This window comes from Nerophis lumbriciformis, linkage group LG25, assembly GCF_033978685.3.
Source record: "Nerophis lumbriciformis linkage group LG25, RoL_Nlum_v2.1, whole genome shotgun sequence".
Lineage (NCBI taxonomy): Eukaryota > Metazoa > Chordata > Actinopteri > Syngnathiformes > Syngnathidae > Nerophis > Nerophis lumbriciformis.
This window is the reverse complement of record NC_084572.2, coordinates 35,923,005-35,939,465: the sequence shown is the minus strand read 5'-3', so window position 1 is coordinate 35,939,465 and position 16,461 is coordinate 35,923,005. Positions and strand designations below refer to the sequence as shown.

Below are 16,461 nucleotides of genomic sequence, written 5' to 3'. Positions count from 1 at the left end.
TACAACAAAACTGTCTCCAGAGTGCTGCACATTAAAAAGAAACAATAAAAACTAATCAAATTACAAGCATTTAAAATGAAACAAGTAAAAAATATAAAGTATTTTTTTTGTTTTTTATGTATTTTATTATTTTATTCTATTATATATATATATATATATATATATATATATATATATATATATATATATATATATATATATATATATATATATATATAATATAATAATATATATATATATATATAATAGAATAAAATAATAAAATACACATATATATATATATATTAGAATAAAATAATAAAATACCTCAATAAAATTGAATAAAACATAAAAACGAATCAATACAATAAAATACAATTATAAAAGACACAGATAGTGGTCCAGTAAAAACATTTTGAAGTATTTACAGGAAATTATGAGAATAACATGCAAACATATTTCAATCAAGACGAGGCTCAGGAAGCTGATTGGTGCACAAATCAGTCGTTTACGATCGTCTTTTCGACGATTGTTTACATTTTATGATCGACTGAATTTCTATTTTCCTTTATTAAACTATAATCATCAGCATTGAAAAACAACCCTGAAACATTTCCCTTTTTGAAGTATAATACCTTTTCAACGTGTGTTGACATGCACTTGAATACACGATCCTAGTAGAGTGAACCCTCATTTGGTCCTGGTAAATTCATTACCGCCAAGTCTATATTATAAATATTTTCCTAAATTGCGAATAAACAAAAACTGCTTCTGACCTTCTAAAAATGTTTTTTAAACATGATTATAACCCCCCAAAAATGGTATAAAACCCTTTTGTCACTTGTTCATTTCTTTGATACAATCTGGTAATGCTGGCTGAGGCTGAGCCAATCATTGGCCACGATACTGAAGCGTGCATTCTGATTGGTTTGGTCTTGTCTAGTGGCCATTAATACTGTAGTAGTGATCTTTTTTACTTCATTCAGACATGTTTATGCTGGAAAATGCGTAATTTAGGCCAAAAAGAAGTAAAACATGCTTTAAAAAAATCTGCCAGAGAGTGAAGCTGCAAACTTGGAAGCGAGATGCGACAATTTTTTGTATTTATGTATTTCCTGTACTTATTTGGATTATTTGAATGTGAGTCCTGCTGGGCCTGAGGTTGATTCATTCCCAAAAAAGTGAAAAGACGAGCAACAGTTCAGAAGCTGCATCCATCCCTACTGCGTTGGGCGTCTTCATCAGTTGAGGTTCTCACCAGCGCCACCTTGTGGCTTCGGCCTGCACGGGTCAAGTAAAGAGTGGAGAAAAGAATTATTTTAAACCTCCGTGGGTTTGTACCTTCTTACAAATATATGAACAATACACAAGTCTTACAGTAAGTTTAGTTTAACTGAGAATGTGGGGAAAAATACAATAAACATTTGACACGTTTCTTGGTTTGGTATTTTTACAGATTTATTTCCCCTGCTTTAAACTGCAAATAGTGTTTTTTATGGTCACATTAAGGTGATCTGCAAATATACAAGGCGTTTGTATACAATTTTTTCCCCATTTGTTTACACGCAATTTTACTAACTGCGTGTCTTTTTTCAAGAGATGTACACACTTTTCCAAACACCAAGTGCAATTTTCTTAGTTCCTAAATTATTTGCAAAAAAACAACACTTCGGTCAAAACATATGCCCATTCATCAAAATAAAGCAAGCATTTGTTAAAATGCAGTTTTATTTTCATCTCACTCACACAGACTTCAAATGATACCGACAGCCATCGGACTGTATCATGCATATGTTCCTTTTTGACTGTACTTAAATGTATATTAGACTGTATTAATATATTATTCACATGTGAATAATGCTGTATAATAGACTGTATTTATATTATTCACATGTGAATAATGCTGTATAATAGACTGTATCTATATTATTCACATGTGAATAATGCTGTATGATAGACTGTATTTATATTATTCACATGTGTATAATGCTGTATAATAGACTGTATTTATATTATTCACATGTGAATAATGCTGTATAATAGATTGTATTTATATTATTCACATGTGAATAATGCTGTATAATAGACTGTATTTATATTATTCACATGTGAATAATGCTGTATAATAGACTGTTTTTTATATTATTCACATGTGAATAATGCTGTATAATAGACTGTATTTATATTATGCACATGTGAATAATGCTGTATAATAGACTGTATTTATATTATTCACATGTGAATAATGCTGTATAATAGACTGTATTTATATTATTCACATGTGAATAATGCTGTATAATAGACTGTATTTATAATATTCACATGTGAATAATTCTGTATAATAGACTGTATTTATATTATTCACATGTGAATAATTCTGTATAATAGACTGTATTTATATTATTCACATGTGAATAATGCTGTATAATAGACTGTATTTATATTATTCACATGTGAATAATGCTGTATAATAGACTGTATTTATATTAGTTACATGTGAATAATGCTGTATAATAGACTGTATTTATATTATTCACATGTGAATAATGCTGTATAATAGACTGTATTCACTTCACTTCTGTCCTCAGAATTCTACACACAATACCCCACAATGACAATGTGAAAACGTTCTGATTTCAAAATGTTTGCAAATTTATTAGAAATAAAAACCCGAACCCTAAGTATTTAATTTTATAGCCTTTCTTCAATACTTTGTTGATGCACTTATGGCAGCAGTTCCAGCCTCAAGTCTTTTTGAACACGATGCCACAAGCTTGGCACACCTATCTTTGGGCACTTTCTCTCATTCCTCTTTGCAGCACCTCACAAGCGCCATCAACTTGGATGGGAAGTGTTGGTTTTCTTTCACCTCGGATGTTCATAAAATTCTCAGGGACCTACTTACAATTTTCTTTCTTTTGACTTCCACATTTCTCAACTCATTTCAACGTTCAGAGTCCTTCTCCGTACATTCTACGCCATTTTAGTTCAGCACCAAGCATTTTCAAGAAATCCCTCCTGAGCATGCTTCATCTAGTTGTATTAAAAATAATAACAATGATTATTCACATCCATCGCCTTGCCAAACGTTGAGTCTGATCCGAGCAACTTGTCAAGTTTGAGGTGCAAAGTCAATGTCTGCACGGCACAGCCATGCGGGGGATTTTCAGGGTTTTCGTTAATGCGGATTCCCTTGATGAGTGGAATTTGTTGAGGAAAACCAGACCGAGGAACAATCTGAGGTAAACCAGGGCTCCTTCGCCGCCTGGGATGCAGTGAGACTTCAGGACTGATCACCCTGAGGATCATTGCACTCCTAGCAGTGATCCCAATCCTTGTTTTTCAACAATAAAATGGAACAAATCACTTGGGGTGTGGAAATCTGAGTCTGCGAGATTCAAGTCCACCCCTTAACATTTCCAAGTGAGCCCTGCACTTGATTACTGTAAGATTCCCTACTCCCTAATTTGTATCTTTGTTTTCCCATTATGCCCTTACAGCTTTACAAGATGGATCCATTTGCTGGCCCAAATTCTGTTTGGGATTGGGAGTCCCCGTCGAGCCAACGTCAAAAGAGAAGTATCCCAGATGTATCGGAGAATTCTCTGATCTATTTTGATTCCATAGGCATAGCCCGGGGAGTAGCAGATGATCTTAAATTGGCTGACCCGATTAAATCTGGATTTGCGGGTGCTTTCATCGCCCGTTTGTTAATGTCAACCGTACATCCACTATAATGTTCAAAAACTTGCTAAACTAACATGCTACGCACAAGATGCTATTCATCCACAGTTAGGCGCCACTTTGCTCATGGCACTTGTGAAGAATGCATGTGTGTTTAAGAGTTCTTTCTTTATTCTTAGTCATGTTTAGATCAGCTAGTGTTTTTCCATTTGTACTCTTTTTGTGTTTGTATCTTATGTCCGCAAGTAAACTGTGTGCTTTACCTTGAAGGTCGAAGGAATGTGGGAGTTGGAGTACTCCCTTTTTTATATTTTCTGTATTAGAACAATGAGGCTGTATTCCTTTCTGGAGAGGGTGTGGGTTGTTTGCGTACTCAAGAAGTTGTCTCTTCCTGTTTGAATGTTAGACCATCCCCGAGATGACGGTATGACTGTATTGATGTGGGCTGGTCTCTTGAAGCTTCAGAAAAACATGATAATATTCCTATTCTGTCTTAATGATCCTTCTTACTCTGCATATATGTCATCTGAAAGAACTTGGGATTGACCAGTAACTTTAATTTCCTGAGAGGTAGACCAGTCAGACGCAACACACTCCAAAATAGTTTGACCTTGGATGGACTCCTTGTGGAAAAAGGAGGACCTCTGCTGCACCTTCATCCCTAATAACACAGCCCCTGATGGATCCTTCCCTGAGGCCTCAGAGGACATTAGGTTCCTTTCTGATAAGATGAAAAAATAATCTGTTGTGGATCCGAACCCAATTTCAGCATGGTTCCAGAAAGTGTTCAACAGATGGCCGACATTGGCAAAAGGCCCGATACCAAGGCCTTTCAGGCTCCAGTGGAGGTCAGAGGCGAGACCTCCCCTTATGAGGGTAAACTAACCTGCATCTGCCCCCCTTCAGCTGGGACGACAATAATGAAAGTGTAAGGCGCTCACCCTGCACTCACCCAGAGACGCAACTTTTAACCGTGGCGTACTCCAAGCCATCTTCCTCCTCCTCCACCAGGCGTCTGAGGGGCATGACTGGCGTGGTGTTGGCGTCGACAGGACCGTCGCTTGAATTGGCGAAGCGGATCTCAGAATAGACGACTTCATTCCTCTCCTGGTTTGGAGCCTCGCCACAAGCTGCGCCCACCCTGGACTGTGGAGTTAAAAACGTACATCAGCATACAGGACACCTACATTTCATTAACAATCAGTTTTTCCATGGAGCCAATCTTGTAGTACCCTTTTCTACCAGAGGGGTGAGTCACTGCACAGAAATAGGTTTTTTTACAAACCTGAAAGCTATGACTCAGCAAATCAAACACCAGCATAAACCTTCCACTGTTTTACGTTTATCAAATAGAACATAGAAAATATTGGAAGGCCGCGTTGGACGATGATGTAGAACAGGCCTGTTACGTCGATCGTGAGCTTCCGGTTGATCCTGGAAGGGTGTGCTGGTTGATCCTCAGGCGTTCAAAAAATAAACCCAAAAATGACCAATCATCGATCTTCACTATGACTTCACATTCGTCCCTTGATTGACGAACATGGCAACCGAGGGTCTTGTTGCCAGTATGAAGAAAAAAATCTCAGGCACTAACGTGTGGAATACTATTTTATTTCAACTCTCTCTTCCAAAAATGCAAAGACTCAGCGCACAATTCCTATTTTTGGTTAAAGGGGAACATTATCACAATTTCAGAAGGGTTAAAACCATTAAAAATCAGTTCCCAGTGGCTTATTTTATTTTTCGAAGTTTTTTTCAAAATTTTACCCATCACACAATATCCCTAAAAAAAGCTTCAAAGTGCCTGATTTTAACCATCGTTATATACACCCGTCCATTTTCCTGTGACGTCACATAGTGCGCGTCCTTTTCAAATGTGGTAAATAAAACGCAAAATAGTGCTCCCAAAACGGTGACGAGTCTTAATAAATCACATTGAGTGAGATAAATACTTATAATTGCATCTTCTCCTCCCAGTATTGTGGGCGTTTTGATGAGCAGTATTTCTTCTGCATGTTCATGAAGACAGAGACGCAAAAATGGATTGCACGCCTTATTCTGCTCACTTCAAAGACGCAGTCCACTTTGCACACGTTTAGTCCATCAGCTTTGTGTGCTATGGAGTTTGCGCCTTTTTTAGTCAATCCTTTAGTAAATCAGACCCTAAGTATATTGCATGGCAAGGCACACCAGTCTAGACATCAACACTGCTTCATTTTTGGAATTTGAGAAAAAAAACAAAAAAAATCATTATCATCACTTTACAGACTTATTGTGTCACCTGGGCTTTGGACTTCTTTGATTGCCTCCTTTTCCTAGAAGGAGAAGAAGAAGAAGTATGAGCAACATCCTGGACTACAACAAAAGTGCATTCTGGACTACAACACGAGTCTAAATCTTCACCTCAACACCAGGAAGGCGGTGAGAACCAGGACCACCAGAACAACGCTAGCGACTGAGCCCACAGCTGCCGCCATTGTGAGGACCCAGGAACCTGACAGGAACACCGGCATCACAGTTACTATGGCAACAACCAAAGCATCCAGGAAGTGACCAGCCGACCACTTTCTGGTCTTCACTTGGAGCCTCATTGTCGAGTTGAGGCTACAACTCAAATGCGTCACTGAGACCCTGGGAACACCTGGTGAGGAACGTACTCTACTCACACCCTTAAAGCCCTGAACTCTGGTCTTGAAGTCCACTACATACATACATAGATTCATTGTAAATAATATACAACAACATTTAGTCTAAAGTACAAAGTGAAACACATAAGTACGTACGTAAAATCAATGATACCAATTGGACTTTGGTATCTAAACTGGAAATCCATGCTGGGCTTGGGTACATAAAATGGACTTCTATGTTGGACTGAGAACCACCATCTTGGACTGATGGACTTGGGTACCTGAATTGGAAATCCATGTTGGACAGGGGATGTCCATGTTGGACTTTGTTACCTAAACTAGACCTCCGTGTTGGATTGAGTCGATGTCGGTTGAGTACTGTACGCCCATGTCAGACCTTGGTACTTACGTTGGACGTTTATGACGACTGATGAAGAGTTGTCACGTCCATATTTATTCTCAGACATGCAGTGGAATGTTCCAGCATTTTCAGGTCGGATGGACGGGAAACTGTAATGTTCTTGGAGTGTTTGGGTTAGAGTTTGGTTTTCCTTGTGCCAGGTGTAGTTGGCGGCCGGGTTAGCATCGCTGCTGCAGGTCAGATATCTGACATCGTTGAGGGACAGTCGGTGAATATTCCCCGACTGTCCCTCAACGATGACATAAGACGGACTGACGGACAAAGACAACGACCTGGGAGGATCTGAGGGACAGGACAGTGTCCTCATCAGTGTCACCACATATCTCAAAGACGGGAAACTGTAATGTTCTTGGAGACCTGTAGCATCGCTGCTGCAGGTCAGATATCTGACATCGTTGAGGGACAGTCGGTGAATATTCACCGACTGTCCCTCAACGATGACATAAGACGGACTGACGGACAAAGACAACGACCTGGGAGGATCTTAGGGACAGGACATTGTCCTCATCAGTGTCACCACATATCTCAAAGACGTAGATGTACTCACATTGGACATCAATGAAGACGGGTTCTGATTTCTTCTTCCCCAGCTGGTTCTCCACAGTACACCAATACTCTGCTGAGTCTGAAGACTTGATGGACTTGAAGACCAGTTGTGGATCTTTACTGAGGACTTTAACTTTTGAAGACACTTTCTTCTTCTTGTACCAGCAGTAATCAACTGTTGCTGAGGGGTAGTCGTAGTTGTCGATGTTGCAGGTCAGTGTCAGTGGACGACCCTCCAATATGTCACCAGTATCATTTAGAGACACTGAGGGTCTTTTCAGAACATCTGGAGGAAGAACGTAGAAGTTTTAAACAAACACGTTCTTCTTTTCAGTACGGACAAGAACATGAGTCAGTAAAGCAGCAGCAGACCTCCACCAAGTGCATCACAGTACACATGCAGCGCCATCTGCTGGATCTGGTGGCTCACTGCCTCACTTTGCACTAATGCCAGACCACAGGGGGACCCCAAAGTCCCAACATACACGCATGATGTACGTATAATATCTACATACTTCACACAAAAAACTGCTCATTTAATTAGTATCTATTCATAGAAATAAAACCTTTTTTTTATTCATACATTTATATAGATTAACAGATGATGCAATTATGCAAAGACTGTTTAGTAATGTATAAATATTTATTTACAAGAAGTATTTTATAGTCAATACAGAGTAGTGATCCAATGAAAGGTTCAAGTCTCATGATATTTAAAATGCTGTTTTTTTCTGCCGACTCTCCCTGTCCGTCACAGTGCCCTTTGAAGTCTACCTAGCAACAAGTGCGACGTAAGCAGGAATAAAAACTAATGTGTTGACTTGTTGCTGCTTATGCTAGCTGGCTAAACGTGTTCATCAGCTGGGAGGTGATTTACGTTTGTGTTGTTTACTACTTTGTAGTTGGAAGAGAAACAAGAAAGATTTGTGTTGTTTTCCTACTGAAGTGCTTTGTAGCGCACCATGTTTTTCCAGAAGAAAGAAGCACTCACACAAGTGAGGAGAGATGCTGATATGTTGATGTTGTTGTGCAGTACAGGTGATGTAGTCTCCAGGTGACAAGGTGACTTCTACTTTGGTTCCTTGCTTTATATTCACTCCATTGTGATGCCACACAAAAGACAAAGGAGCTTCTGGAAGGCAGCTTGTGTGACACAACATTTGTGCAACAAGGTGAGAATCTTCAACTCTGACTGACATCACCTGCACCTGCACAGCTGGAGGCCAGAGGAGCAAACATGAAACATGTCATATTAATATTCATTTTAGATACAAGTCACACAACATACACACATGACTGCTTCATCTGCTGTCCAAAGTCCAGTTTGCAGCCCACAGCTTGCTTTTGATTGGCTGCTGACTTATTTCTAAATAAAATTACACCTGACCCGCGTTAAAATACTCGAAAAGATTAGTGATTCGGCAGAAAATTCAAACATAATGTAATATACAGTATTGTACATAGTACAAACCCCGTTTCCATATGAGTTGGGAAATTGTGTTAGATGTAAATATAAACGGAATACAATGATTTGCAAATCCTTTTCAAGCCATATTCAGTTGAATACACTACAAAGACAACATATTTGATGTTCAAACTCATAAACTTTTTTTTTTTTTTGCAAATAATCATTAACTTAGAATTTCATGGCTGCAACACGTGCCAAAGTAGTTGTGAAAGGGTATGTTCACCACTGTGTTACATGGCCTTTCCTTTTAACAACACTCAGTAAACGTTTGGGAACTGAGGAGACACATTTTTGAAGCTTCTCAGGTGGAATTCTTTCCCATTCTTGCTTGATGTACAGCTTAAGTTGTTCAACAGTCCGGGGGTCTCCGTTGTGGTATTTTAGGATTCATAATGCACCACACATTTTCAATGGGAGACAGGTCTGGACTACAGGCAGGCCAGTCTAGTACCCGCACTCTTTTACTAAGAAGTCACGTTGATGTAACACATGGCTTGGCATTGTCTTGCTGAAATAAGCAGGGGCGTCCATGGTAACGTTGCTTGGATGGCAACATATGTTGCTCCAAAACCTGTATGTACCTTTCAGCATTAATGGCACCTTCACAGATGTGTAAGTTACCCATGTCTTGGGCACTAATACACCCCCATACCATCACAGATGCTGGCTTTTCAACTTTGCGCCTATAACAATCCGGATGGTTCTTTTCCTCTTTGGTCCGAAGGACACGACGTCCACAGTTTCCAAAAACAATTTGAAATGTGGACTCGTCAGACCACAGAACACTTTTCCACTTTGTATCAGTCCATCATAGATGAGCTCAGGCCCAGCGAAGCCGACGGCATTTCTGGGTGTTGTTGATAAACGGTTTTCGCCTTGCATAGAAGAGTTTTACCTTGCACTTACAGATGTAGTTACTGACAGTGGGTATCTGAAGTGTTCCTGAGCCCATGTGGTGATATCCTTTACACACTGATGTCGCTTGTTGATGCAGTACAGCCTGAGGGATCGAAGGTCACGGGCTTAGCTGCTTACGTGCAGTGATTTCTCCAGATTCTCTGAACCCTTTGATGATATTACGGACCGTAGATGATGAAATCCCTAAATTCCTTGCAATAGCTGGTTGAGAAAGGTTTTTCTTAAACTGTTCAACAATTTGCTCACGCATTTGTTGACAAAGTGATGACCCTCGCCCCATCCTTGTTTGTGAATGACTGAGCATTTCATGGAATCTACTTTTATAGCCAATCATGGCACCCACCTGTTCCCAATTTGCCTGTTCACCTGTGGGATGTTCCAAATAAGTGTTTGATGAGCATTCCTCAACTTTATCAGTATTTATTGCCACCTTTCCCAACTTCTTTGTCACGTGTTGCTGGCATCAAATTCTAAAGTTAATGATTATTTGCAACAAAAAAAATGTTTATCAGTTTGAACATCAAATATGTTGTCTTTGTAGCATATTCAACTGAATATGGGTTGAAAAGGATTTGCAAATCATTGTATTCCGTTTATATTTACATCTAACACAATTTCCCAACCCATATGGAAACGGGGTTTGTATATACAGTATATTTCATTATCTAATCTAAAGTATTCATTGTAATATAGTTGTGTTATTGGGCATGTTTGGTCAGGTGTGTTCATACCTGCTACTGTCAAGGTGATTCCAGGTAAAATACTCCTCCATTCAACACCATAATAAGTGGTGAATTTGAAACGGTACTCAGCAGAATCACTCTGCCTCACATCTTTTATTCTCAGTGTGCTATTTCCAGAAGTCTCTGAAGGTAATTCAAAACGACCTTCATACTGAGGGTCTGACAGGAGATCTTCAGTCATGGAGAGATTTCCCCAGTGACTAGAATCTGCACGGTACCACAATTGTGTCTGGGTATATCCATAGCTCGTGTATTCACAGCTAATGTCCACTGATGATCCTTGGATGGCACAGATGTGTCTCTTGTAGTAAACCACCTTGTTACATAACCTGTTCAACACACCTGAAAGACAGAAGAAGCATTGAGCTGAGTCAGCACAAAGTTACATGTGACGTGCAGCAGAAGACTGAAGAGTCCACTCACACTCTGGAGGAGACACATCTTGCTCGTGTCCTCTTACAGCACAGGAGTAACTGTTTGTGTAGTTATGCTCTACTTTGTACTCTTGAGACTTTGCATTTGGGATTTCCTCTCCATTCTTATACCAGACGTATGAAGAAGGAGACCGAGGACTACAAGTGGTGCTGACACACTTCAGATCATACCAATATTTTCGCCCAATATAACTGGGACTTGAGGTCACTTGTACTTTCAGATCTGGAATGAAAGGAGAACTTAAATCATTTCAAAATAAAAGTCTTAATCTCCACTTCCACCAAAGGCAGTACAGTTTGGATCAGTTTCTGTTCTCATAAGTTGTGAAGGGTACTAAAATAACTTGTCAGGGTACCAAGTACGGTTGCAGAGCAGCTAAAAGTGTGGGGTCAGACACAGTGCAGTGTGTTGATTGGAGGACAGCAAATGGTCATTTCCAGAATGTGAAGAAGACCAAAAACAAGATGTCACTGTGGCTGGCCCCGCCTACTCACAGCAGACAATCAGCACTTGGACTTCCTGACCTCAAACTGGACTGAGCTTGGTGGAAATGTGTTTCATGGAAAGCAGTACCAGTGACGTTCACTTTGACACCAGGCCTGACGGTGAAGTCTCCTCTGGAATGGTTAGTTGTGAATCTGAACGTGTACTTGTCACTCCGTCTCACGTCTGCGATGGTCAGATTGCAGATGTTGCCATGACACTCAGACTGCACGCCACCAAAGTACTGAGGTTCCAGTCTCAGATCTTCATTTGGATCTTTGGTGAACCAAAATTTTTCCTTGACCTTGATCACATGCCCGTCTTCTGTGGGAGGGAACTTAAAGGAGCACTGAAGCTTCACAGTGGATCCTTTAATTGCACAGATCTCCTTCTCAGTGTAGGTCCCCCCCCACTCAGCACCGAGCAGCCCTGAAACACACAACATCACAAGTACTTCATCAAATACTTCATCAAGTACTTCATCAAGTAGTTTATCAAGTACTTCATGCATTCCATCGATCACAACAGGACTGTTTGGTTTGTCTTAGATGTTCCACCTCTCATCCAAGTAGACTTCATCAATTCATGATCATAGACTTTGATTGGTCGGATCTAGTCTTAGACTTTGTTTAGTCAGATCTAGTCTTAGACTTAGACTGGTCAGATCTAGTCTCAGACTTAAATTGGTCAGATTTAGTCTTAGACTTAGATTGTTCTGCTCTCGTCTTAGATTTAGATTGGTCTGATCTAGTCTTAAACTTAAATCGGTCACATCTATTCTTAGACTTAGATTGGTCACATTTAGTATTAGACATAGACTGGTCAGATCTAGTCATAGACTTAGATTGGTCAGATCTAGTTTAGCAGCTGGTGCCAAAACCCCAAATACTCACAATTCAACACCAGGAGGGTGTGTCTGGTCAAGGATGGTTATTCCCTATTGTAGTGAGAAAAACAACTGTTTTGATGCAATCGAGCAATCCTAACTGTCCAAGCCAACGACAGTCATTGAAGTGTAATTTCCCCTCATTAGCATTCAGGTGTTGTGTGGCAGAACGACCGCTGTGGATCGACTACTACTAGTCCAAAATATTCGGAATCCCACGCGTTAGCGTTCAATTCAGTTGTAAACAAATGGCACAATTGGCATTCTAGTCACCTTCTGTTGTTTGTTATTTGTTGGAGGCTAAATTGCAGAATCTTGGTGGTGGTTGAAAGGACAGTGTTGTATGTGAGAGATCTATCCGCTAGACTAGATTTAAGACTAGATCTGACCAGCCTAAGTCTATGAGCATGAACTGATGAAGTCTACTGATTAGAGGCGAAACGTCTTCTAAGACAAACCAAACGGTCCAGTTGTGATGGATTGAGATGACAATGACCTGGATGAATGACAACATCCATTGACATGTCATCAATTCTATTTGAAAGATTAGTCGACTAATCAGATTATTGAGTGTAAACATATTCAGAGGTTCTAATTCAGCCAAAGGCCTTTAGAGTTGTGTCATATTTTAGGCATGTGCTAACTGACAATAAAGATGACTACTTCATTCAGAAATATTTATTAATACTGTAACCGTGCTGCTTATCGGGCTGTTACAAAAATAATAACCCTTAGTACAAGTAAAAAATACCTCTCTCTATGAAAATGTAAAAATACAGATAAAGGCATCACGTAATAAAAAATCTGACAGGCTGATACTATTTATGAACAAAAACACAAATATTTGTCTTTTAATTATATAGATCTAGAACCTCGAGCTTTTTTATGAGATATTCCAAATTGCATGATGGAGTCGCGTTCACACCCCAACACTGTTTTACCTAACATAGTGAATAATCCTGATTGGAATATTGATGAAAATAATCTTAATTATTATTTTGCCCAGAATCGTGCAGTCCCATATGTAAGATTTGACCTCATATATGAACACTATTTTTATCTATATGGACCAAAAGTGCATTTACATGTTATGTCAAAAAAAAAAAATCACATTTATTTGTATTTATTTATAGTATTATTTTGTTTCTGCCATATTACTTTGTTTATAATGCTTGTGTTGCTTTCATATGCACATTCAACTTTCTACTTGTGGTACATATATACATTTTGAATGTGTTCTTCGTGTTAGAAAAAAAAATTAAACTTGGTTAAAGGATTTCAGTATAGGTAACTTTTGAAAATGTTGAGCACATTTAAAATTACCGCGATAATTTTGATAATTAATACATACATACATACATATATATATATATATATATATATATATATATATATATATATATATATATATATATATATATATATATATATATATATACATATATATATACATAAATATATATATATATATATATATATATATATATATAAATGTGCCTCGAAAGAAAATGTTTGCCTTGGTGCTCTAAAATATGAGCCCTTCTTTAAGGCAACACTTGCCTTGACCTGAAAAAGTTTAAATTTGAGGCCTGCATATATATACATATATATGTATATATATATATATGTACTTAATGTGAACATTTGCTTCTTTCCTCCACGCCTGTTGGCCGCTTAATACTTGATTGCAATGACTGAGAAGATGTGGTCTATCTCAGGAAGTGAGCAAGCACAATTCTCAACTTGCACATGAAAAGTCCACTTCAGAGCAGACGCAACATTATTTAGCTTGAAAGTTTGTCACTTTATAGTTCCTTTTCCTTCATGAATTATGTTAATTAAGAATGTTTCATTGCAAATTGCACATTTAGCTGAGATTACTGATTTACCGTATTTTCCGCACTATAAGGCGCACCGGATTATTAGCCGCACCTTCTATGAATTACATATTTCATAATTTTGTCCACCAATAAGCCGCCCCGGACTAAAAGCCGCGCCTACGCTGCGCTAAAGTGAATGTCAAAAAAACGCTGCGCTAAAGTGAATGTCAAAAAGACAGTCAGATAGTTCAGTCAAACTTTAATAATATATTGAAAACCAGCGTTCTAACAACTCTGTCCCAAAATGTACGCAAATGTGCAATCACAAACATAGTAAAATTCAAAATGGTGTAGAGCAATAAATAGCAACATAATGTTGCTCGAACGTTAATGTCACAACACACAAAATAAACATAGCGCTCACCTTCTGAAGTTATTCTTCATTCGTAAATCCTTCGAATTCTTCGTCTTCGGTGTCCGAATTGAAAAGTTGCGCAAGCGTGGTATCCAAAATGGCCGGTTCCGTCTCGTAGAAGTCATCGGGAGTCAGTGTCGCTGTTGTTCTGTGAATCCTGCCTTCCGGAAAGCTCGGACCACAGTTGTGACCGAAATATCTGCCCAAGCATTTACGATCCACTGGCAGATGTTGGCGTATGTCGTCCGAGGCTGTCTGCCCGTCTTAGTGAAGGTGTGTTCGCCTTCGGAGCTGTGTGAAAAAAGCCACCCGGCCTCTTCGCGTAAACTTCCCTTAACCACTCGCTCATCTTTTCTTCATCCATCCATCCCTTCGAGTTAGCTTTTATGATGACGCCGGCTGGAAAGGTCTCTTTTGGCAAGGTCTTCCTTTTGAATATCACCATGAGTGGAAGTTAGCATGGCAAGCTAGAACCACAGTGAAGGATGACTTCATTCCCTGTGGTGCGAATATTCACCGTACGTGCTCCCGTTCCACAGTGCGGTTCACAGGAATATCAGTTGCTGTGAAATACGGTAGTAATCCGTGTGCGGATGGAGAGATTGCGTCTTTTTATGAACCGGATCGCTTATTAGGAGCCATTTTGTGGTCTTTACAGATGTAAACAGGAAATGAAACGTACGGTGATATCCGCGCGTTTTTTCTTCTTCTTCCGGGGGCGGGTGAAGCGCTTCCTGTTCTATGGGGGCGGGTGAAGCGCTTCCTGTTCTATGGGGGCGGGTGCTTTCCTTGGCGGTTGCTTGCGTAGAAGAAGAAGCGCTTCCTGTTCTACCGGGAAAAAAGATGGCGGCTGTTTACCGAAGTTGCGAGACCGAAACTTTATGAAAATGAATCGTAATAAAGCGCACCGGGTTATTAGGCGCACTGTCAGCTTTTGAGAAAAATTGTGGTTTTTAGGTGCGCCTTATAGTGCGGAAAATACGGTAAAAAAAAAATGCATGCAGAGAGTCTATGTAGGAACGCAATATTTTATCAATCACATTCAGGACTTTAACCAAATAAAAAAGTAGAGGTGTAGTACCTGGCACGCAGAGAAGGAGGACCACAAAGCCTGTCTTCAGACTCATATTGGAGTAAGTGAACAAGTAGAAACTTGTGCGTCTACAGGTCACAAGGAGGAAGCGGTCATGACGTTCAAAGAAATAGAGAAGAAGAAGTGGCTTTCTTCCTCTCTATCTAATTGACATGCATGATTAAAACACCCTCATGAAATGCACTTTTCTTTAATATTTTCTTTGCAGGTTCCTCTAAGAACTTCAACACACTTTTAAAAACATGCCTTAGGCTTTAAGGCGGGAGTCAGAGAATTGCGGCTCTAGAGCCACATGCGGCTCTTTAGCGGCGCCCTGGTGGCTCCATGGAGCTTTTTGGAAAATGTATGAAAATGGGAAAAAAATGGGGTGAAAAATGTTATTTGTTGTAATGTGGTTTCTGTAGGAGCACAAACACGACACAAACCTTCCTGATTGTTAGAAAGCCCACTGTTTGATATGTTTGTGTTTATGCTTCACTGATGAGAGTATTTGCCGAGCGCCGTTTGGTCCTACTACTTTCAGCGGCCCTTGAACTCACCGTTGTGCGGACTGTGACTCAACAGTTGGTGTACATATACAACTTTCTCCGACGCCGCCACAGAAGGACATGTTTTATGCCACTCCTTCTTCGTCTCATGTTGTCCACCAAATGTTTTATGCTGTGCGTGAATGCACAAAGATGAGCCTTGTTGATGTTATTAACTTGTTGGAGTGCTAATCAGGCATATTTGGTCACTGCATGACTGTAAGCTAATCAATGCTAACATGCTATTTAGGCTAGCTGTATGTACATATTGCATCATTATGTGTTGTTTGTAGGTATATTTAATTTCCTTTACTTATGTCCTCTGTGTATTTAGTTCATTTTTCCATGTCTCATGATACATTATCTGTATGTAATATTGGCTGCATTTCTGATAGTTGTTTGTGGGCCATGTTGTT

General features: G+C 39.4%; 1 protein-coding gene across 1 annotated transcript; it reads right to left on the bottom strand.

Moving 5' to 3' along the window:
- Window positions 1-311: 311 nt before the first annotated feature.
- On the bottom strand, window positions 312-15,585 carry LOC133621883 (titin-like). Its single transcript, XM_061984310.1, has 10 exons — window positions 15,507-15,585; window positions 11,395-11,733; window positions 10,810-11,043; window positions 10,375-10,728; window positions 8,249-8,473; window positions 7,259-7,543; window positions 6,067-6,157; window positions 5,945-5,978; window positions 4,616-4,809; window positions 312-1,260 (listed from the first exon to the last, which is right to left on the bottom strand). Exons 1-10 carry the CDS (start codon window positions 15,550-15,552, stop codon window positions 1,221-1,223), a joined length of 1,842 nt encoding a protein of 613 aa, XP_061840294.1. The 5' UTR covers window positions 15,553-15,585; the 3' UTR covers window positions 312-1,220.
- Window positions 15,586-16,461: the final 876 nt, after the last annotated feature.